Source organism: Eurytemora carolleeae, unplaced genomic scaffold (genome assembly GCF_000591075.1).
Source record: "Eurytemora carolleeae unplaced genomic scaffold, Eaff_2.0 scaffold315, whole genome shotgun sequence".
Lineage (NCBI taxonomy): Eukaryota > Metazoa > Arthropoda > Copepoda > Calanoida > Temoridae > Eurytemora > Eurytemora carolleeae.
The window spans coordinates 345,303-368,449 of record NW_019396843.1 but is presented as its reverse complement, the minus strand read 5'-3'; the positions used below and the strand labels follow the sequence as shown (position 1 = coordinate 368,449).

General features: G+C 32.4%; 1 protein-coding gene across 2 annotated transcripts; it reads right to left on the bottom strand.

The window, feature by feature from the left end:
• Window positions 1-2,276: 2,276 nt before the first annotated feature.
• Window positions 2,277-21,945, bottom strand: LOC111709322 (sialin). 2 transcript variants are annotated; one of them, XM_023482959.1, is made up of 23 exons: window positions 21,854-21,945; window positions 21,456-21,645; window positions 21,072-21,125; window positions 20,471-20,525; window positions 18,072-18,111; window positions 17,966-18,016; window positions 16,985-17,037; window positions 15,671-15,715; window positions 14,760-14,835; window positions 13,343-13,410; window positions 12,741-12,769; window positions 12,310-12,380; window positions 10,704-10,808; window positions 10,148-10,242; window positions 8,295-8,353; window positions 6,480-6,597; window positions 6,136-6,190; window positions 4,778-4,911; window positions 4,210-4,297; window positions 3,889-3,945; window positions 3,565-3,605; window positions 3,437-3,512; window positions 2,277-2,830 (listed from the first exon to the last, which is right to left on the bottom strand). In XM_023482959.1, exons 1-23 carry the CDS (start codon window positions 21,885-21,887, stop codon window positions 2,772-2,774), a joined length of 1,653 nt encoding a protein of 550 aa, XP_023338727.1. In that variant the 5' UTR covers window positions 21,888-21,945; the 3' UTR covers window positions 2,277-2,771. The 2 variants fall into 2 exon arrangements, with proteins under 2 accessions (XP_023338727.1, XP_023338728.1); XM_023482960.1 differs by having other exon boundaries at window positions 17,966-18,001.
• Window positions 21,946-23,147: the final 1,202 nt, after the last annotated feature.

Genomic DNA, 23,147 nt, shown 5'->3' with positions numbered 1-23,147 from the left:
GCAGACACAAATATGGAGAACGTATTGTAAAACAGGAAAAGGAGACACGAATATGGAGAACGTAAAGTATAACAGGAAAAGGAGACACAAATATGGAGAACGTAAAGTAAAACAGGAAAAGGAGACACAAATATGAAGAACGTAAAGTAAAACAGGAAGGCAGACACGAATATGGAGAACGTAAAGCAAAACAGGAAAAAGAGACACAAATATGGAGAACGTAAAGTAAAACAGGAAAAGGAGACACACATATGGAGAACGTAAAGTAAAACAGGAAGGCAGACACGAATATGGAGAACGTAAAGCAAAACAGGAAAAGAAGACACAAATATGGAGAACGTAAAGTAAAACAGGAAAAGGAGACACAAATATGGAGAACGTAAAGTAAAACAGGAAGGCAGACACGAATATGGAGAACGTAAAGTAAAACAGGAAAAGGAGACACAAATATGGAGAACGTAAAGTAAAACAGGAAAAGAAGACACAAATATGAAAAACGTAAAGTAAAGTACAGGAAAAGGAGACACAAATATAGAGAACGTAAAGTAAAACAAAAGTCGAAAATTGAGTAAAAAAGCATAAAAGGAAAAAAGTATGAAATGAACTGCAAGAAAAGAAGAAATGTATAGAAATGAACTACAAGAAAAGAAGAAATGTATGGAAATGAACTGCAAGAAAAGAAGAAATGTATAGAAATGAACTACAAGAAAAGAAGAAATGTTTATAAATGAACTACAAGAAAAGTAGAAATTTATAGGAATAAACTACAAGAAAAGAAGAAATGTATAGAAATGAACTACAAGAAAAGAAGAAATGTATAGAAATGAACTGCAAGAAAAGAAGAAATGTATAGAAATGAACTACAAGAAAAGAAGAAATGTATAGAAATGAACTACAAGAAAAGAAAGAAATGTATAGAAATGAACTACAAGAAAGGAAGAAATGTATAGGAATAAACTACAAGAAAAGAAGAAATGTATAGAAATGAACTACAAGAAAGGAAGAAATGTATAGAAATGAACTACAAGAAAACAAGAAATGTATAGAAATGAACCACAATAAAAGAAGAAATGAACTACAAGAAAAGGAAGAACCAATTTTAAAAGAATAAAAAAGAAAAAAACATTAAAAAAAGAAAAACAGAGGGAATTGTAAAAAAATAAATTTACAATTTATTTCAGAATTTATGAATAATATTTACATAAAAAGAAGAGTAAAAATGAGAAATTAACTTAATACAATATTACAATATATTGTCAAAGTATTAATTTTTTTTGGCATTTATTAACAGTGGCAATTTTTTATATAATGCATGCAATGATTGTATTTAAAACTGTCAAAACTAATGGCAATTTTCTGTAAAATGTGTATTAAATATCCTAGTTCTTCAAATGTATAGTTTTTGTATAAAAATAAATTGTTAATGTCTAAATATTTCACCAAGGAGGACAAACTTTTGTAGATTAACCCTTGACTTAAAGGGACCGTAAGGGTTGTTTCAAGTGACCCTCTATGCAAAGATGACAACGCCCGATTCACAACAGTACCCTTGAGAGATTTGTATGATCAAGTACAAATTAGATACTCGTGCATATTATTTTAAATACTGATTTTTTGCGATTTTGATTTCACTACAACGTTAGACTTGCGCATTTCTACTGCAAGAAAACAATTTAAAATCTACACTTTTAATCCAAGAAAAACGATAATATTTTCCATATTATTGATCAGAGTTTCAAGGGTACCATTGTGAATCGGGAATTACCATCTTTGCTTCGAGAGTTGCATGAAATTACGCTTACAGTCCCTTTGAGCGTTCCTTTCTCTTCATGTGACGGTTCAACTTTGATTCATCATAGCTGGCAGGAATGGACATATTTTTTTCCGATTTATAAAGTTAAACCTTCATTTAAAAGTTTGTGCAGTGGTTGAGCCTTAATTATCTGGAGCTAAGCGCTTTCCTCTTCATTAGTTGTTACCTTAAAGCTTGGAATTTTTTAACGGAATTTCTTTAAGACAATTCAAATAGTTAATATTATTCTCTCTTTCTTTTCGAAGACGTTAATATTTGAAAAGTTTATTTATTAGTTTCCATAATAAATATATAAACATATTAATAGAAATGTTTAATAGGAACGACATGAGATTACTAGTTCTACAGTTTCACAGGTCTATGCTATTCCTTCAAAAGTGTGGGGGGGGGGGTTGTTTCCCCTTCACCTGGCATTGGAAAACAAGGAAGCCTACCACAGGACAAAAAGGAAACACAAGGTAAATCACATATTTGAAAGCTTACGAATAAGTTTTTTATTGACTTAAATACGATTTCAAATCTGAAGTACAATGTTACCCGACAAGGGATGGGACTTCAGAGACTGCTGTACAGATTTTAATCTTATTTTTACAGCTATACATTTCATGCAATTTTTTGTTTTAGTCAAATCATTTTATAAACTATAAACTGTATTTTAGGCAGAAGACCGAATGTAACCTTCATATTGTTGTAATCAAAGAGTCACAACTCACAAGTGCTATTGGTCTCATCTTTGTGTGTAAATTATAGGGCTTTTAGCGGAAGCAAACTTTCCAGCACAAATGCGCAAACAGAGTAACGCGGAATTCCGCGGAAAAGCGAAAATCTATTCCGTAAGGAATGCCAAAAATGCAGAATTTTCAAAATGCATTTTTCCATTTCTCTGAAACACATGTCTAACCTTGTCAATATGTGCACTGGAAAACGATCTTACATTCGAAAATAATGCTTTATCAAATTAAACTAATTCCACTGCATCTTTTTTAGCCCATGGTTCAAGCTCTGAGCTTCCAAATCCTAAAAATATTTGAAAATTATTTTTTATTTATCAGAATATGTTTAGTAATATCGTTTTGTTTTCTTGCAAAGTTTTGTCCAACTAAAATGATATTTATCCCAATAAGAAATTAAGAAACGCCTTTGGTAAGCGTAAATTCAAGTGCTTCTTATGCAAAGATGGCAATGCACTATTCACAATGGTACCCTTAAACCCTTAAAAGCTTTATTTGATCAAGTAAGAAATAGATATCAAGGTTTATGCTTTAAAAAACGGATTTCAAATGTTGTTGTTCTACAAAACTGACAATTGTGCATTTCTACTGGAAGGAAATCATATAAGAATTATCAGAATTATCACTTTTTAACCAGGAAAAAAGGCTGTTTTCTCCACATTTTTGACCAGAATAGAGGGTCACTTAAAATTGCGCTTACAGTCCCTTTAAATCAAAATAATTTACATACAAAGACGATTATGAAATCGTCACTTAAAATTCCTATGTTTATTGAGACACTCTGTGCTACCCAGGAAACATTTAAACCGACGTCGGGTAAATAGATTTAGAGTGTTGATGTTCGACATCGACATGTTGGAGACTAAATGTTTCCTGGGTATTGCAAGATTACCTAAGTAGACAAATCCACCAATTATGTAAATAATTCCCGACACCTGGAACACAGTGTACCATTCATCCAACGTTCCCTGTACAATAGCATACAGTGGTACAACAATTATCAAACATGACATTACTTACGTGTTGAGTCATGGATGAGACCAGAATAGGGGTTAGAAATCCTAAAATTGAGAATTTTTCAAATTTTACAAAATTAATAAACCTTTATTTTATCATTAATGTGGCAGATATCATCGTTTTTACTTTCAAAATTATTTAATTTTCACAATATTTCTCTTTTATAGAGAAACCACGATTAAGAATAACCAAATTTTTAATAAAAATTAATGAATATAATTTACCAGACAAAATTTTATAATATCACGATTTGAATCAGACATTCATTTTGAACTATTTTCCTTTTAAAAGCTTTTTGTTCATTTTGCTTGAAATAATTTTGCAATCCTGGAATCTGAGCAAATGTATTTGTTATTCCAAATAAAACTCCGGAATGTGGACCACCTGAAATATATATCATTTAAGTAACCTGGGATATAATGTCATTTAAGTAACCTGAGATATAATGTCATTTAAGTAACCTGAAATATATATCATTTAAGTAACCTGAAATATATATCATTTAAGTAACCTGAAATATATATCATTTAAGTAACCTAAAATATATGTAATTTAAGTAACCTGAGATATAATGTCATTTAAGTAACCTGAAATATATATCATTTAAGTAACTCCCCCCCTAACTAACCTAAACCCCCCCTGACTAACCTATATCTGAATGTGAAAAGTAGAATCCTCCCGTCATTGCTAGCTCGTGAATTGTTAAACCCAAGGATAGAAGCGCCACATGACCAACCTGGGCATATTTTAATTTGAAAATATTGAATTTTAGCTTGTAAACTTTGACCGATTATAAATTTTCCCTGGGCCCAATCGGTTCACCCGTGTTGACGTTTTTTGGACATAAAACAAACAAATTGACAAACAAACAAACAAACAAAATAAACATAAATAACGATAAAAATATAAATCTTAAATAGTTGGTTGGGTAAAAATTTTATGCTTTAAATCTGTGATTACTGATTACAATTATCCGGCTCATCCGGTTTATCTGGCTCATTCGGCTTATCCGGATTTCACTACCCATTGCTTAGGAGACGACATTTCCCGTTCTTTGGAGCACATCGTGACTCGTGAGTAAGCAACCTTACAAAATAACCTTGGTTAAAATGGACACCTATAAGAATTCCAATTAAATGTTCTTGAAAAATTACCATAATAAAAGGGACTCGATAGAAATAACGTTTACAGTGCACTTAAATCATGTAATGTTAACCTTCATATGTTGAGGTATGAAGCGAAGGGTGAGAAAGCAGGCTGCAGGTATAAAGAAAGCAATGGAGTTGAAAACCTTCCTTAGATTGGTGAGAGACATCAAGGATTTGGATCTCAGACAATCAAACAGTTTTCCTAAATGTAAAAATCTATAAAAATTAGGAACAGTGGGACATAGAAAACTGTGGAATAGGAAGACCACTGTTAAGAAAATAGTAAAATGCAAAGACGTTGCTATTTGCAAAGAAAGACGTTGCTATTTGCAAAGAAAGACGTTGCTATTTGTAAACAAAGACGTTGCTTTTTGCAAACAAAGACATTTCTATGTGCAAACAAAGACGTTGTTATTTGCATATAAAGACGTTGCTATTTGCAAACAAATACGTTGCTTTTTGCAAACCAAGACGTTGCTATTTGCAAAGAAAGACGTTGCTATGTGCCACGTCTTTAGTCCCAAAAAAACTAAAATTGTACATTGTAATTTTACATATAGAACCATTTCACTTAATATGTTAGTTTTCAAGCTACTAGTAAAACAGTATTCGTTATTACTAACTTTTTGTTCAGAACAGAATGTTCGGGATTTCTCACAAATTTAGATATTCCTAAAATCCTGTTCGTAATTGCGAACAGATTAGTTTCTAAGTGTCCACAAAAAGCTTTCAAAAGAAGATGATCCATTTGTTGTACTGTCCCGTCTACTATACCGTACTGTATACTGTCCCGTCTACTGTACTGTACTGTATACTGTCCCGTCTACTGTACTGTACTGTATACTGTCCCGTCTACTGTACTGTACTGTATACTGTCCCGTATACTGTACTGTACTGTATACTCTCCCGTCTACTGTACTGTACTGTATACTGTCCCGTCTACTTTACTGTACTGTATACTGTCCCGTCTAGCCGTCTAAAGTCTGCATGCATTGTACGTACACTGTAAAACTTTACCAAGCCTTCTGAGAGTCTGTCCAGTATTTCAAACTCAAATGAACAGGAGTTTACAGTGTGTAAGATAATTGTCTATATTTTTATATATATATTCATATGTTAGTTATAGCTGGCCAAACGGCTGGACCAAATTGGCTGACATTTTTTTGCGGGAACCAATGGGTATCCTGGGGGTAACATAGGATAAAAAAGTTCTCAAAATTCTAAAATGTTTTCTCAAAATACAAAATTTTATTTTTTTAAATTCTTATTTTTTCTTCCACGGACAATGCCGGGCACTTCAGCACATAAAAATGGATAAAATTATGTTTTAGAAGAAAAATTCTTTAATGTTTGATTCGAATAAGTGAAAACTACAATGATTTAAAACCATTTTAGGTAAAAATATTGAATTTTTTATCAATTATACCTGTGCAAGTAAAAATTAGCATTCCTAAGGAGGGAAGCATGGAAAGAAATCCATTCTAAAAAGTATTTATTATTTTAGCAAATTTAATCTATAATCACATTTTTAAGATTAAACAAAGAACGGTGTTTCTGAAAAAGAAGCCCTAAAAAGACAAAAAAAAAGTTCTACAAAAAGTTTTAAAATTGCAAGGAAAACGAAATAGATGGAAAATTAACGATTTTTTTGAACACGAAAGAAATCAATCGTTGAACGAATGAAACAAAAAAACGAACAAAATGGGTCATTCGCGAAACGATGAACGAACGAAATGACAAAAAGTGGAACAGGCCCATCTCTATACTTACGTAGATAACACTAAAGTTGAGAGCTTCTCTGATGAATAATGAAATATTAATGATGATGAGATAGTAACCAAAGGAAGAGCAAAGATGGGTAATCCATAGACAATGAACTGCTCGACTTCTAGAAATAAAAAATCTTCTTTCAAAATAGGAAATACAGGGTGTTCCAATAAACATGGGAATTGAAAGACGACTTGAATATCGTCTTTGATTTCCGATAGTTGATAAATGACACGAAGTGTATCAAAAAAATTGAAAGTCTAATGAGGTTTTCAAAATGTGGTCTACCTTCTTTGTATCTTTAAAATTGACGGAGATATTAAACATTTTTTTTGATTAATATGGAATCTGGACACATTTCGTAGTATCTCATTCTTTTTTGAAGGTGAAAAAAAGGTAGATTACATTTTGGAAATCCCGGGACTAGTAGTTTTCGGAGTTAAATGTTTTAACTGTAATACTTCTAAATTCTATTTACGAAATAATCCCATTAAGAAAAAAGACGATATAGCAGGCGTCATTTAATTCCCATGTTTATTGGGACACTTTGTATAGCTAAAAATATCTATTTATTAAAGGGACAGATATTGTTATTTCATGTTACCTTCCATGGAAAGATTGCAATGCCCGATTCACAACGGTATCTTGAAGCCTTTATTTAATCAATAATATGGAAGATATTGTTGTTCTTCTACAGGGTGTCCCACGAAACATGACAATAGCAAGACGACTTGAAAGTCGTCTTTGGTATTTGAATTTATTTGTGACATTTAGTCTTCTATCTACTTTAACATGCATGATTCTTGAAACAATTATCACATAATTCTCCTAGCCCTGGCATTTCCAAAAAGTGGTCTGCGTTTTTTGTGCTTTCAATATTACTGGAGATATAAAGAGTTTGGTTCAGATTTCAATTTTGTTAAATAAAAGCAAAATTGTCGAAATCTGAACGAAATTCTTCATATCTCGGGCAATATTGAAAGCACAAAAAAGGCAGACCACATTTTGGAAATGACAGGACAAGGGAAATTTTGTGATTATTATCTCTAGAAATTTTCTTCTAAAATTAGGTTGACAAATGAACGCAGCAAATTATATCAAAAATCAAGACGACATTCAAGTCGTCCTGCATACTGTCATGTTTCGTGGGACACCCTGTATGTATAAAGATGTTTACTCTTACAACTCCTATATGCTTATTGCAATTAAAAACAATCAGTTTTCCCAATTTGGATCAGATAAAGCCTCTAAGGGTACCACTGTGAATCGGGCTTGCCATCGTTACATGGAGGGCAACTTAAAATTAAAGTTCCTTTACAAACCACAAAGTTTTTCATCTACACCTTGAATTTATCACACTTCATGGAATTTTTATAATATCCAGCTTTCAATAGGCAAGTTCTCAAAAGAAATTTGTCAATAAATCAATGCTAGAATCAATTATTTCGTTTTCATCCTTATATTGAATTCTTAGTTCTATGAATCTATTCGTAAATTTCTAAAAATTCTTCAAATGTCGTCTTTTCAATAAAAATTCCAGAAATTCTGCAGAAAATATTTGTAAATAATAAGAGATTTATAGAAACTAATAACTAAATAAGATTACTTATTTTCGATAATAAGATTAATTTTTATTTTCTCAACCTGTTTTTTAACAACTCAGGATTTACAGATCTAAAACATTTCTATATGTCTCAAATGAATTTTAAAGAATTTGTCCACATATCCGGTCTGTCCCGTTAATTCAGCTTTTATTTTTTGTTGAGAAGGGTTGTCAAGCATATAAACAACTGCTAAAAGTTTTAAATCTATATTTGCCTTAAAATTAGTTTCCAAGGTACACGGTGCCTAGTCAGAACTACATCTTGTTTCTCTCCCTAATAAAAGAATTGACTTAAAACTTGCCGACAGTTATTTTTTATCGTGACTCTTATTCAACAGAGCCCGCAATTTAAAAAATTCGGGGAAATACGGCTCGGGTCTAAGCTGTCGTTGGACCTTATTTACGGCTTGAGCTTTCGGATTAAAGCTGCATCTATTTTCCACAGAGTTGAATTTAAAAAACCACCGCTGAAAACTTTAGAATGGATAAACTTTAATTCTGACTTCTTAATCCGAATATCCACTGTGGAAACTTTTCATTTTAGTCCTTAATCCACTCTTTTTCTCTCTCCTTGGATATCCGTTAATTATTTTCTACAATGAGAATATTTCTGTTCTCTCATTGGTTGCCCGCTTTTCTCTGTTTGGCTGCTACAGTTTCTCAGATGATTAAATATTAATTTGAATTTTATCGTTTTTCATACACTTTTAAGATAATCTTGCAAGATTATGTTAATCTGGAGATTATCAAAAAGAGAGGATCAAGCATTAATCCCGATATCCACCATTCAAAAGTTCCCAGCTCTGAGCGCATTCCCAGTTTTTATTAGAACAAGACGCAACATTGAGTCTTATTCTCCACTAAAACCAATCAAAGTCGGTTTTATTTTCATTGGGCTTAACTCTTTAAGTCGAGCCGAAATCCAGAGAAACCATGATTATTTGACAAACAATTTGAAAAAACTTTTTTTTCATACAATAATTATGTATTAAACACAAATATGAAAAATTAAGATGATTGCATGTTTATGCAGCGGTAAATTAGAAGCAAGCCAATTGGCTTTACAGATACAGGGCCACACACTAGGATGAGACTTCAGAAACGATGGTACGGAATTGATTCAGTAATTATGTTTTTATATGTTGTTTCGCCAAATCATTACAAAAAATTTAGTTAATATTATCATATAAACGAATGAATGACAAATATTGAATATCATGTTGTATGATAGTTTGTATCATTTTAAAAATATTTGGATTAAAACTTTTCTTTAAACACATAAAATATATTTTCCAAAAAAAGATTGTTTAGAAAATATTTTTTATTCAATTAAAATATAATAGGTTGTTAGAATCCACTACATTTTCTCCTGTATATGAATGTGGTAAGCAACTTTTACAATTTTGTTGGGTTATGAAAAATTCAAATTCTAAATTTTGATTTTTCCAATCAAACACTATTTTTTTTATCGAAATCTACACAAAATAAAATTGAGTCATTGACACAAACTCTGATTTTTTCAACCCATGCAATGTCGTAAACCTTAGATATTTCAAAATATAAATTCTGTTTGGTCAAATAATCTAAGGTTGTTATAAAAAAGGTTTAAACCATTAGGTTGCAAAGATATAATTTAGGAAATTCCTGCAATTCAGAAGAAGTAAAATTTAGAGCTAAAAACAATTTATCGAAGTGCTTTACAATTGTATACAATACAAGATTTTTTAAATTAATGTAAACTGTTCAGAGAGTACAGACATGACAGAGAGACAAACTAAAGGTTGTCTTTGATTATTGACATAACTTATGAGCTTTTCAGGAGGTTCACCGCATTATGGAAATATTTCTTTCTTTCAATGCCAATACATTAGAGAAGCCATTAAGAGACACTATTCAGTGATTACTTAATTTAACCTTGAGATAGCGATACTGTGTAAGTTTCAGGTCGTCTTTACAGTCTCATCCTTTATAACTAACATCAAAGACAAACTTTAAATCTCAACTGTCATGTATATAGAAACACCTTGTACAAAACATTATAAGTTTGTTGTTTCTTTAATAAATGAACCTTTTCAAGGTAGAGTAACTCTCCAGACGATATTCTTGGATGTTCTTCAGGTGTATTGTAGATCAGCTGACTAAACAGTATACACCAAACCAAACCTGAACAAAAATACACCAAACCAAACCTGATCAATAAATACACCAAACCAAACCTAAACAATAAATACACCAAACCTAACCTTAAAGTAAGCACAGAATTTATTGAAAATTACACATTCCCCCCTCTCATATCTACAAAATTGTCTAGAGGGTCTTTTTGCTAAAAATTAAAATGTTTCGATCAGGCGTGGCGGGCAAAAAATACTTCCATCGATATCTTAACTTTTGAAATCTGAAAATTCAAAACTGTCGTTTCTCTAAAATACAAGTTCTGCAGGATATGGAAGCCCGCAAGTAAATTGACAGAATTAATCTTTGTTCAGAAAAACGACGACATATCTTCCTATTTTTTACTTGCCTCAAGGTCTAAGGGATATTCTTGAGAATCGAGCATGTAACTCTTGAATAAACTAGGTCACCAGTCCCTTCAGGATGTGTTTTAAAAAATTTGTTGAGTTTACCTGTAGTTCCGGGTAGATAGAAGGCCATAGGCCAGCCACCAAGTATTCCAGACTCACAAAACCAGGAAACAACGGGATATATAGTAACCGTTGCCGTAGGAATACCTGACAAAATATAGAACCATGAAACTGTGGAATATAAAGACGACTATTGGACTCAATTTATGATTTTAAATATTCCAATGAACGTGAAACACCGTAAATATGATGTACATTTCTGCATGAACGTTTATGATTTCTAATTGCGGTTGCTATGCAGATTTGTGTGCAGAAGAGATCGAAATCTATCTCTTCCTTTTTCATCAAAGGGATTGAGTCTTTGACAAAAACTCAAATTTTCTAAACTCCATGGGTTAAACATTTGATATTTTAAACTCAGATTATTTGATCATATAAAATGATAGTTTGAAATATCCAAGGATTCAGCTTTTATACCTTTATCATTTGTACTATTTCTTTATTTGTATTTTGTCGGAGTTTGGCTTATTATTAGGTCGATTTTAAAGACAGAAATCGCGATTTATCCCTGAAAATCAGAAAAAGTCCAAATTAATTCCTTGAGTGGCCGGGGCAGGGAGTAAGGAATAGAAGGGAGATAGATATAACTGACGCGGTTCGCCCTACCATATGATTATACATGCTTTGCAGACGGTACTCCATTTGTATAAGAAGTATTTGTCTGATGTACAATTACCGCGTATACAATAACCTATTCTGAATATTTCTTATACAAAAGGAGTACCGTCTGCAAAGCATGTATAATCATATGGTAGGGTGAACCGCGTCAGTTATATCTAACTTCTATTCCTTGCTCCCTGGGCCGGGGTCTTTTATGCTCAATTTCCATCCGGTCAAAAGTTAATTATTAAACTACTGCTAAAACTATTTGCTTTCTCAAATACGCATGAGATGGCTTAAATGTCGTCTCACTATTCCATAGTTTTATGGGATCCACTGTTTATCTGTTTATGGGGTTTACCCATAGATAAAGATAGATTGCGCATAAGACAACATTTCTCAACTTAACATTTATTAATGTAGAGAGATGTTTGAAATATATTCCAATAGATTTTGTGGGTCAGTTGTGAACTTGGCTGTTCTTATGTCATTGAGAACATGCGGCGTACATGAGTTCTGTAGAGAGATGTTTAAAGTTAGATTGGTCCAAGGTACTAATGCAAGGAAAGTTATTTCAGAAGTGTACGCATTTTTTGTACTGCAGTGTACTGTCTTTTGGCGGAAAGGTAAACACAAGACGGATGTCACAGCCTGACATGGAATCAATTTTCACAAAAATAATCTATGAACTATTCTGGTCATAAGAAACTTTTATGTGAATTTTCAAAATGATCAAAATTTAATGCCTTTATCTTCCTCGGATACTAGACGAACACTGATGCATCTGTTCTTGTTTACAAATTCCGCCCAGAGAGAACTGGTTTTAATATGTACCCAGAGTATACGCGACCGCAATTAACTTTCCTTGCATTAGTACCTTGGATTGGTCTTTATTTAATTCTTGTCACCTTAAAAATATTGCTCAGTAAAATATTGTTCTTCAAATAATTCCATTTCTGGAGTAAATTTTATTTATTTAAGAGTTTACCTGCAAAGCTGATTGACATCAGAGTTGCTTTCTCTGTTGGATGACTCCAGGCAGTAAAAATATTGTAAACACTGGGAAAAATAGTAAATGAAAGGATTCTTCATAAATTATGATTGGGGTTATGATAATATATTCGTCACTAATCTTATTTCTGAGAATTAGAAACTGATTTAAAGCGTTTTTAATTTTTCGAATTTTTAAACGGAAACAATTCCATAAATTTGAAAGTGATTTTCTAAATTTTTTTGTGATCAAAATATATCAAATTGATTTATATTAGGGGTTCATAAAAATTTATCAACGTTAAATATAATTAAGATAGTGACATTCGATCAACATAGAATTCAATTCTTATTCAGCCATATTTTTTTCAGGACTAGGCACTCGTTAATAAATTGAAAAATTTTAACATCAATAGTCATCTCCAGTACCTGGGAAATGCAAAGCCAGATGCCAGCCCCTGAAATCAATTAAATTATTAGGTTAACAAATTATGTTTAATTATTATAGAGTTAATAATTAGGTTTAATAAAAATAGGTTTAATAATTAGATTTAATAAAAATAGGTTTATTAATTAGGTTTAATAAAAATAGGTTTAATAATTAGGTTTAATAAAAACAGGTTTAATAATTAGGTTTAAGGTGGCATGTCCGATTCCCAACTGTAGCTACAGAAGCTATGTCTGATCAATAACATTTGTTTTTTCTTTTTAAAAAATGACTAGTTTAAATGATGGTTGCTCTTTAAAATCAGATTTCAAGGATGTACGAGGATTGGAATATTTAAGCTACTAATACATTCCAGAAGAAATTCTTTGCAAATAAACTTTTCGAAATGTATTATTTATACAAAAATGGTATTTTTTTATAAAATATACTACAAGATACTACTAGATATTTTCCTAATTAAATACTTTAAAACGATGGCCTTTCACACTATTGATCAGAAAAAGGTTAAAGGGTACCGTTGTAAATCAGTAAAGAAACTTGGGGTCACTTGAAATGACAAGAACAGTCCATTAAAATAATTGACCTGAATAATCCTGATCCCGACTAATAAATAAGGATGGATTCTGGCTGCTACAGGAATAAACAGGGTGCCTAGAAAAGGGTCAATGTAAAAGTATGGAAGTAATGTTACATCGTATATACGAAACATTTCCACTATTGAACTTCTGACCAATTGCAATATCCGACCTACGACTGCTGTTTATTTAGTATTGTTTAAGAATCAGGTTAAGTTAAGACACAGTGTTGCGGCTAGGACAGACTAATTTGTATATTTTGAGGATCAGGTTAGGTTACCCAGAAAAGTTTTAAACCGACTATGTTCCGATGGCGAAGATGTCAGGTAAATAATTCTGGACTTTTGACGTTCGACATCCGGCATGTCGGTGACACTGAAATGTAGCGCGGCCCGCGGGTGGCCATAACGTTTCCAACTATGTGCTGCACAACAACGAGCGAGTAGGTCAGAAGTTTAGTGTAGCGGATTTGTTTAGGTCGAAAGATACACAAATTTTAAATGTTGTTGAAGATTTTGTAATTTATGACTAAAATAACTCAGAAAATGTTCAGGCCCATTTTTACAGCTTTAAGCTACTAATAATACCGTGCTATTAAAATTCTTTTTATTGTGTCTTATACAATATACAACGGTCTTACAGAGAAAAGCTTAGATAACAGGGGGCGGAAACTTTTTGTATGTGTGTCTGTACCAAAACAGTGTGTGTAAGTAATACCGAACCAAAGGCGTGTACTGTAGGTGTATACAGTACATACGAATCTCGGTATTTGTACAGTCTAGGAGAGTACATTTGTTTATTGTTAATTGTTTCCTTAAAAATAGGTTTAAAATACATGTATAAATATATTATTTATATTTTTAAGTCAACACTATAAGTCAAATTTTCATGCAAAGAATATAATATGATTAAAGTTTACAATAAACTAGTCGTCATTTATGCTTAATTATAATTGACGACATTGTTCTGCAATTTCCTTGACTGTAGTCATGTTGTGTGTCTGTACAAAAAGAGTGTGCGTATGTAATCGAACTCGTCTGCATAGCAGTGTGACTGGCTTTCTCATGCCAGACCAGCGCCATTTCCCTTCCCTTTATTCGTATTCTCTGTTAGATACTTCATTGGAAGCATGTTTCACAATACTGAGTATGAAATAAAAATCTGCAGGGTTACCCACAATTAGAATGAGACTGTAAAGACGACCTGAAACTTTTTAAATATGATAATTTCAAGGTCAGACCAAGTATTTTGCCTTAAATATAGTCGCTTAGATGCTTATTTATTTATTGACAGAACAAAGCAAGTTAACATGTTAACTGCAGTTGCAGTCTTGCTGAGAACCATCAGTATTAGGAAACAGACAGTAAACATTTCTTACAGTCGTCTATTAAGTCTCATCCTTTGTGGATAACCCTGAATACTAACTTAGACTCAGAATAAACATCCCGTACAATAGTACAGTTCTTCCTCCCCATCTATCACTGGTATACCCTCCTACCACCTGCCATATACAGGGTGTCCCACATGACAGTTGGTGAATAGTTGAAAATGTCTTCTTCAATAATTTGTTAAGTTGTTTGTTACCACAGAGAATAATAAAAATATTTCATGGCAGTCATAGAATAGTAAAATTGATTTCAAAGTAAAATATATTTGAGTAAAAGATTTTTAAGAGTAAATAAACTGCAAAAAGTCTTTAACATCTCATACAGTTTATGGAAGAAGACATTCAAAACTATTCACCAACTGTCATGTTTCTTAGGACACCCTGTATTATATTACTGTACAGTTTTCATGTACGTAATTACGTTGTCAATGAATTTGTACAATTATACATGTTTTTAGTCGAACGGAAAGAAGAGTAAAACTTTATAATTATATCAATGAAATAATTTCAAAAAGCTAAAACCATTTGGGTTGATTAAAGATATCGGAAATTTAAGCCTTTACTTTAAACAAGAAAAAATTTGAGCAAGATTTAAACTAAATTTCAAAAAATTTAACAAACTAAAAAGAAGATTCTTAAGATATCTTGGAATGGAATTAACTTTGATAGAGTTGAGCCTAATGAATCTTCTAATGACTCGAGACTAACCGATTTAGACTCAAGACTTTACAGATTTAGACTTGAAACCAACAAATTAAGACTCGAAACTAACGTATTAAAACTCGAGACTAACGGATTTAGACTCGAGAATAACATATTTACGCTCGAGACTAAAAGATTTAGACTCAAGACTGGCGGATTTAGACTCAAGACAATCGATTTAGACTCAAAACTAATGGATTCAGACTCGGGACTTAAAACTAAAACGGCGGCCTAGGGTGCAGCTGACCTGTGTTATAATATATCCATAGTAGAATGAACTGAGGATACTTCCCTATAAACCCAGCTTTCAAAAACTCTCCAAAAAATATTTATTTTTTATTTTGGAAAAATGGCGACTCTGGCTTAGAGTTGATGTTGATGTTGATGTTTGAGAAATAGGCTTAACATATTTATAAGAAATTTGATATATTTTTAAAAATGTTCAAAAATCCAATTAAAAATTACAAATAAAGTTCTTTGAACTGTAATATCAGTTGATTTTCCAATTCACAACAATACCCTTTTAAACCTTTATCTGATCAATAATGTGAAAGATATTGTCGGTTTTCTTATTTGGAAAAAATGGTTGATTTTAACATTTTCATCCATATTGTTTTTGAAACAGAAAAGCGCTAGTCTCTATATAATGATTTATTTTGAAAGTTAAAAACATGGATGTCTCAGTCATTATTGATCATTCAACGTTTTTAAGAATTGACATGCTATTCTGGAAACAAAGGGTCACTTAAAATTTTGTCTTTAGTCCCTTTAATAAAAGTAAATTCGAAATTTATATTTTTTACAAATCTGTAAACTCGGTTATGAGTAAGACTAAAAAAGATATTTGTCTAATCATTATTAATGATGCTAAACAAATATCAAAGATATATTTTTGAGGAACCAATATTTGAATAAATAAATTGAATTTTATTGAATAAATGAATTTCAAGGGAATATAGAGAATTTCTTTCCTTGTTCGCTTCATAAATTCCAAGGACACCTTTATAAAGAAAAACAAGGGATTGTCCATTATTTTTGCACAGGTTTAAAGGGTTTAAAGGGTACCGTAGTAAATCGAAAATGTAACGTTTTAACTAGAGGATTGGTTTGAAGTACGTTCACAGTCTCTTTATATACAGGGTGTCCCAATAAACATGGAAATTCAGTGAAGAATTCGATATCGTCTTTGATATGAGTGAATGACGACATTTTAATACCTAATTTTATTAAAACGGTAAATGGCTGTAAAAATGGGATTTTAATGTCTCCGCAAGATGAACAGTGAAGACGGACAAGTTTACTCTGTCTGTAAACTGTATTTTTATTGTTTTTCTAAGTACAACCGGCCGGCCGTATGCAGTCAAAAGTCAAAACAAACAAACAAATTGTAAACATAGCAGACGAAAATCTTACGGATTACAGCTTTCTCAGTAAGGTATCACTATACTAAATCAAAGAATCATTTAAAAAGACGATATCAAATTCGTCACCGAATTCCCATGTTTTTTGAGACACCCTGTATTAAAGAGTTACAGAAAATATTTAAAATGAAAGCTGTTCCCTGTAAAGTTTTAGACCATGAAAACTCCAATGTTTGAGAGGAATCATCAAACCCTAAGATTCAAAACAATTTTTTAATTGAACTATGGAACCGGTTGTGTGTGCTATAAAGCAGAGTTTAATTGAAATTACCAAGGTCGCGTATACTCTGCGTACATATTGAAACCTCTGGGCGGAATTTGTAAACAAGAATAAATGCATCAGTGTTCGACTGGTATCCGAGGAAGTTAAAAGCATTTAATTTTGATAATTTTGAAAATTCACGTAATAGTTTCCTATGACCAGAATATTTCAAAGATTATTTTTGTGAAAATTGATTCCATGTCAGGCTGTGACATCCGTCTTGTGTTCACTTTTCCGCCCAAAGACAGTGCACTGCAGTACAAAAAAAGCGTACACCTCTGAGATAACTTTCCTTGCATTAGTACCTTGGAAATTACTAAATAACTAAATTACTAAAAGTTTAGTTCATACAGTGTGACCCATATAATTTAAAAGACGACATTTGACACTCTTATAATTAACAAGCATGTTTCATCATTCATGTTCATTGGACTATTTAAGTTCAAATCTTAAGTCTAAAAGTCAGTTTGATTTCCCACAGTGTTATGGGTCTCCATAGTCTCACAGTACTAAGTAACGTTAATTGACAATTTTTTTGGAAACGAACTGTAAGCCTATAATTTCATGTGACCCTTCATTCAAAGATGTCAATTTCATTTTCGGTTTCTCTGCGAGAGTGACTTGCACATTTCTTGTTTCTAAAAACTAATGGAGAAATTATCAAATTTAAACACTTAGTTTCAGAAAAATGACGGTATCTTATGCATTTTGTGTTTATGGTTTCAAGAGTACTGTTGTACTTGTTAAACGGGAATTGTCATCATTCCATGGAGGGTCGTACTCGAAATTTTGCTTACAGTCCCTTTAAAAGATCAAATTTGATTTTAAAATTTTGATAAAAATTTATTTTATTTTCTTCCTGTTGAATTTGATTCCTGCAGATCCATCAAACATTCTGAAAACAATAAACCTTGAAAAAAAAATTGTATAAAAATTTACAGTCAATCAATCAATTCTACAATTACCCCTTTTTTCCTCGTCTGCATTACAGATGGAACCAGATCTCTGAAGGCAAATAATTTTAAAGCAAAAATTAAAAAACCAAAGATAAATTGTTTTTTTGTTAAAGGGAGTGTTCGCGAAAAATGAAAGGGGGTATAGGCTTACGGCGATAAATAATCGCTTCTGATCGCTACTAATCTTAAGTCTATCTGTTGCGTCACTGTTCATTTTTCGCGAACACTCCCTTTAAGAAAAAAATGGTCTTTTTCAAAATATATATGTTCATTCTTAAGCATATCAAGTAAAACTTTCTTAATGTGTCATTTTTTATGTCTGTTGTCAGAAAAATTGATTTTAAATCCAATAAATTTCCAAAGTATCAGGGAGTTCCAAAAAGCACGGGAATTCAGTGACTAATCTTAAATCATCTTAGATCAGGTCACGTGACTTTTAATCTTAAATCTTAAAACTAGAAAACTCTGGAATAGGAAGACGACGTTTAGACTCCAGTTAATACTTTAGATAGTTTAATGAACGTATGAGACACAACAACTGTGCAGTGTGCACAGACAAAATTTACTTTATTAGTTTCTATGTAATTGCTAGGAAAATACTGGTAAAACTATTTGCTTTGTAACAACATCAAATGCACTGAATTATTGCTTAAATGTCGTCTTTCTATTCCAATGTTTTCTGATGGTTCTCACTGTAATAGAAATGTACTGAAAACAATGAATATCAAATAAAGCCCTAATTTTTGGATTCCAGAAATTTGGTCTACCTATGGTTTGTACAGGGTGTTTTTAGAACAAGGAGGGTCTACATAATAAATAAATAAATGGGTCTAATTTTTGGCTCAAATTTACAATTCTAAAAATATCTAAAAAATTTTATTTATCGAGTAAGGGATTTCAGTTTTTGCAACATACCATGATTTTCTAACTTTTGCAACTTGATGTTGTAGACCTTTGATTTTTTCAATAATAGTGTAGTTGTACAGTGTAGTTGAACAGTGTAGTTGTACAGTGTAGTTGTACATTGTAGTTGTACAGTGTAGTTGTACATTGTAGTTGTACAGTGTAGTTGTACAGTGCAGTTGTACAGTGTAGGTGTACAGTGTAGTTGTACAGTGTAGTTGTACAGTGTAGTTGTACAGTGTAGTTGAACAGTGTAGTTGTACATTGTAGATGTACAGTGTAGTTGTACAGTGTAGTTGTACAGTGTAATTGTACAGTGTAGTTGTACAGTGTAGCTGTACAGTGTAGTTGTACCGTGTGGTTGTACCGTGTAGTTGTACCGTGTAGTTGTACAGTGTAATTGTACAGTGTAGTTGTACAGTGTAGCTGTACAGTGTAGTTGTACCGTGTAGTTGTACAGTGTAGTTTTACAGTATAGTTGTACCGTATAGTTGTACAGTGTAGTTGTACAGTGTAGTTGTACAGTGTAGTTGTACAGTGTAGTAGTACAGTGTAGTTGTACCGTGTAGTTGTACAGTGTAGTTTTACAGTTTTGTTGTACCGTATAGTTGTACAGTGTAGTTGTACTGTGTAGTTGTACAGTGTAGTTGTACAGTGTAGTAGTACAGTGTAGTTGTACAGTGTAGTTGTACAGTGTAGTTGTACAGTGTAGTTGTACAAGTGTAGTTGTACAGTGTAGTTGTACAGTGTAGCTGTACATTGTAGTTGTACAGTATAGTTGTGCCGTGTAGTTGTACCGTGTAGTTGTACAGTGTAGTTGTACAGTGTAGTTGTACATTGTAGTTGTACTGTATAGTTGTATCGTGTAGTTGTACCGTGTAGTTGTACAGTGTAGTTGTACCGCGTAGTTGTACAGTGTAGTTGTACAGTGTAGTTGAACAGTGTAGTTGTACAGTGTAGTTGTACAGTGTAGTTGTACAGTATAGTTNTGTAGTTGTACAGTGTAGTTGTACATTATAGTTGTACTGTGTAGTTGTAAAGTGTTGTTGTACAGTGTAGTAGTACAGTGTAGTTGTACAGTGAAGTTGTACAGTGTAGTTGTACAGTGTAGTTGTATAGTGTAGTTGTACAGTGTAGTTGTACAGTTTAGCTGTACAGTGTATAGTTTTACAGTATAGTTGTACCGTGTAGTTGTACCGTGTAGTTGTACAGTGTAGTTCTACAGTGTAGTTGTACATTGTAGTTGTACAGTATAGTTGTACCGTGTAGTTGTACAGTGTAGTTGTACAGCGTAGTTGTACAGTGTAGTTGTACAGTGTAATTGTACAGTGTAGTTGTACAGTGTAATTGTACAGTGTATTTGTACAGTGTAGTTGTACAGTGTAGTTGTACAGTGTAGTTGTACAGTGTAGTTGTACAGTTTAGGTGAACAGTGTAGTTTATTTGGGCGCCTTTTATAGCGCAATTATGTTTTAAAAGGATAATAATAAAAAAATTATAATTTCCTGCGAGTCCGTTGGATCAGAAGACATGCATACAATTCCCATACTGATGTTAAATCTAAACAATCATTGTTTTAGGGAATTTTGCACAATAATTTAAAAGCACACTTATTTTTAAACCAGCTTGGGAACCCAGTTTTACCTTAAACAAAGTTTTTATTACAAGAGTCAACATATTCATCTTTTTAAACCTAGCTAAGAACATTCCTGTGGTTCTACAGAATTCTCCAATCAAAACTAAGGCAATTCGGTGAAGGGGTTCTTGAGTTATGATCGGACATTCAAAACAAACACACAGAGATTACTTCTTTATCATATAGATATACATGGTTATTGTGAACAAAAAACCCCTAAATCTTGAAAAGACGACATCTAGTGTTCTATCTGTATTTTTATTAAACTATGTCCAAAAATCCCAATAATCTCACAATTAATTAAGAAGATGATTTAGCCGTGTTTACAGTCTGTATGTGTTTACTGTAAGTACAACTAGTCCCAGGTTTCCGGTCCTTCAAATGAGCTAGATGCATATTAAATGCATCTATACTATACTTCCTTATTAAAGAGCGGAGTGAACGAATTAATCAGAAAAGGATTAAGTCACCTCAGCGCCATAAGATGATAAATTCCAAAAAAGCACAGCACAGTCAGCGTTAATCTTAAAAATATAGGAATTAAATAGTATTTTTGATGAATCTGATGAACATTCAATTTGATTAAAAGGTTTTAGATGGTTTTTTCATTCTCAAACGTTCACGAAAAATATTTAAAGTTATATTTACGAGTACAATATATATAGAGACTAGTGTAGAGTGTTGACTTAATCATTTTACGTGACAATGTCCGACTCACAAGAGTACTTTTCAAAGCTTTGTCTGATCAGGAATTAATGAGATATCCATCATTTTCGCTTTTAAAATCGACAACAGCATTTCATTCAAGATTAATAAGCTTTCTAATATTTCAAAATGCTTGAAAGCAAGAGAACCTGCAGGATCCTTGCAGGGGAGGCCCTGGACTTGTAGGGTTAACTTCAGACTTCGGGCTGAAAGGGTTGACTTCAGACTTCGGGCTTAATGGGTTAACTGCAGGATTCGGAAGAAGAGGGTGAATTATAAGTTCCATTTTAGCCTCGTCAGGTGGTTTGTTCTCAGGGTAGGAGACTCCAAGTAAGATTTCTGAAAATTTAAGTAAATATTTTTATCCTTTTTTTCAAAGTATAATAAATAAATTTTAATATTAAAAACCGTATTTGAAACCCCGGAAACCCTTTTTTATAAATTCATTGTGAACTTAAATGTTTACCCAAATATTATAAGTTACACATGCATAGATTAAGCAAATTAAAAAAAAAACATGAAATTATCAAATGAAATTTAGATAGACCTTGATCAGTCTCAGATTCAGGAGTATCGGACATTTTTTCCAGAATTTTACTCTTTCGGTGAAATAATGTATTTTAAGTTTAAACTATCTCTGAAATTATAAAGAACTCAAAACATTATTAATGATTTAAAATGTCGTGGATTCTGTAATTTTGGAAACAAAGTTTGCCACAAAGAATTACATATTAATGACGACCCAAAGATCACTAACTAACATAAAATGCAGGTTAATCATCAGAAAGGTGGGGAGTGATGAAGGGGTACAGCTGGCCAAATGGCTGGACCGAATTGACTGACATTTTTTTTAGGAAACCCATGGGTACCTTAGGTAACATAGGCTAAACAAAAATCGATTTTTTGTATTTCGCGGGCAAAGCCGGGCACTTCAGTTAGTATAGTATAAAACAATATAATATTTCACTTTTCTGAGGGGGGGGGATGATGTTGTGCCCCCCACCCTTAAACCAGCTCATGATTGCATGAGTTGCATTTGTGGTATCCAGGAAGAGATTAAATGTATGTAAATGGATTTTATGTACAGGCAAGATTGCAGTTTTAGTGTTTAATGCTCAGCACTTCCTTGTTGGGAAAGGGGGGGAGTAATTTTGAGTGGGGAGGGAGCACTAGTGGTTCATGGTAATGGGGAAGGGAGCAAACCCAGCGCTTTATCAGGAAGAGGATCAGAGTTTCAACATAAATGCACGNTAGGGTCAGTGTCTAAACAAAAAGAAAGATAGGAGGGGGTGAAATATTTACAATATGATTTAAGAAATATAAAGGGGATTTAAACTAATAAAAGAAATTGTCAATTTTCTCTTTAAAATACTAGTTTAAATATTGTACAGGGTGTCCAAATAAACATGGGAAATAAATGACGACTTCTACGTCGCCTTTGTTCCAAGCGGGATTATTTCGTAAATATGATTTTGTATTATCACACTTAAAACAATTACAACTGAAAACTAAAAGTCATGGGATTTTCAAAATGTGGTCCTCCATTTTTTTTACCTTCAAAATTGACGGAAATATCACAAAAGTTGTCCAGATTCCAGTTTATTAAAAAATAAATGTTAAATAACTCCGTCAATTTTAAAGATACAAAGAAGGTAGACCACATTTTGGAAAGCTCATTAGACTTTTGATCTTTTTTTGATCACTTTATGCCATTTATCAATTTTTGAAAATAAAAGACGATATTCAAGTCGTCGCTCAATTCCCATGTTTATTGGGACACCCTGTACAATACGAAGATAGAAGACCCGGCGCTCAAACAGAAGAACTTGTTGAACTGGTGC

What these genes read in the sequence shown, in the direction of transcription:
- LOC111709322 (XM_023482959.1), bottom strand. Translation starts at nt 21,887, where the DNA reads ATGTCCGATACTCCTGAATCTGAGACTGATCAAG. An exon ending in GATGTTTATTCTGAGTCTAA is followed by an intron (nt 13,411 to 14,759) that starts GTTAGTATTCAG and finishes ACCCTTTTCTAG; the next exon opens with GCACCCTGTTTATTCCTGTA. An exon ending in TCAACTTTAGTGTTATCTAC is followed by an intron (nt 6,191 to 6,479) that starts GTAAGTATAGAG and finishes AATACTTTTTAG; the next exon opens with AATGGATTTCTTTCCATGCT.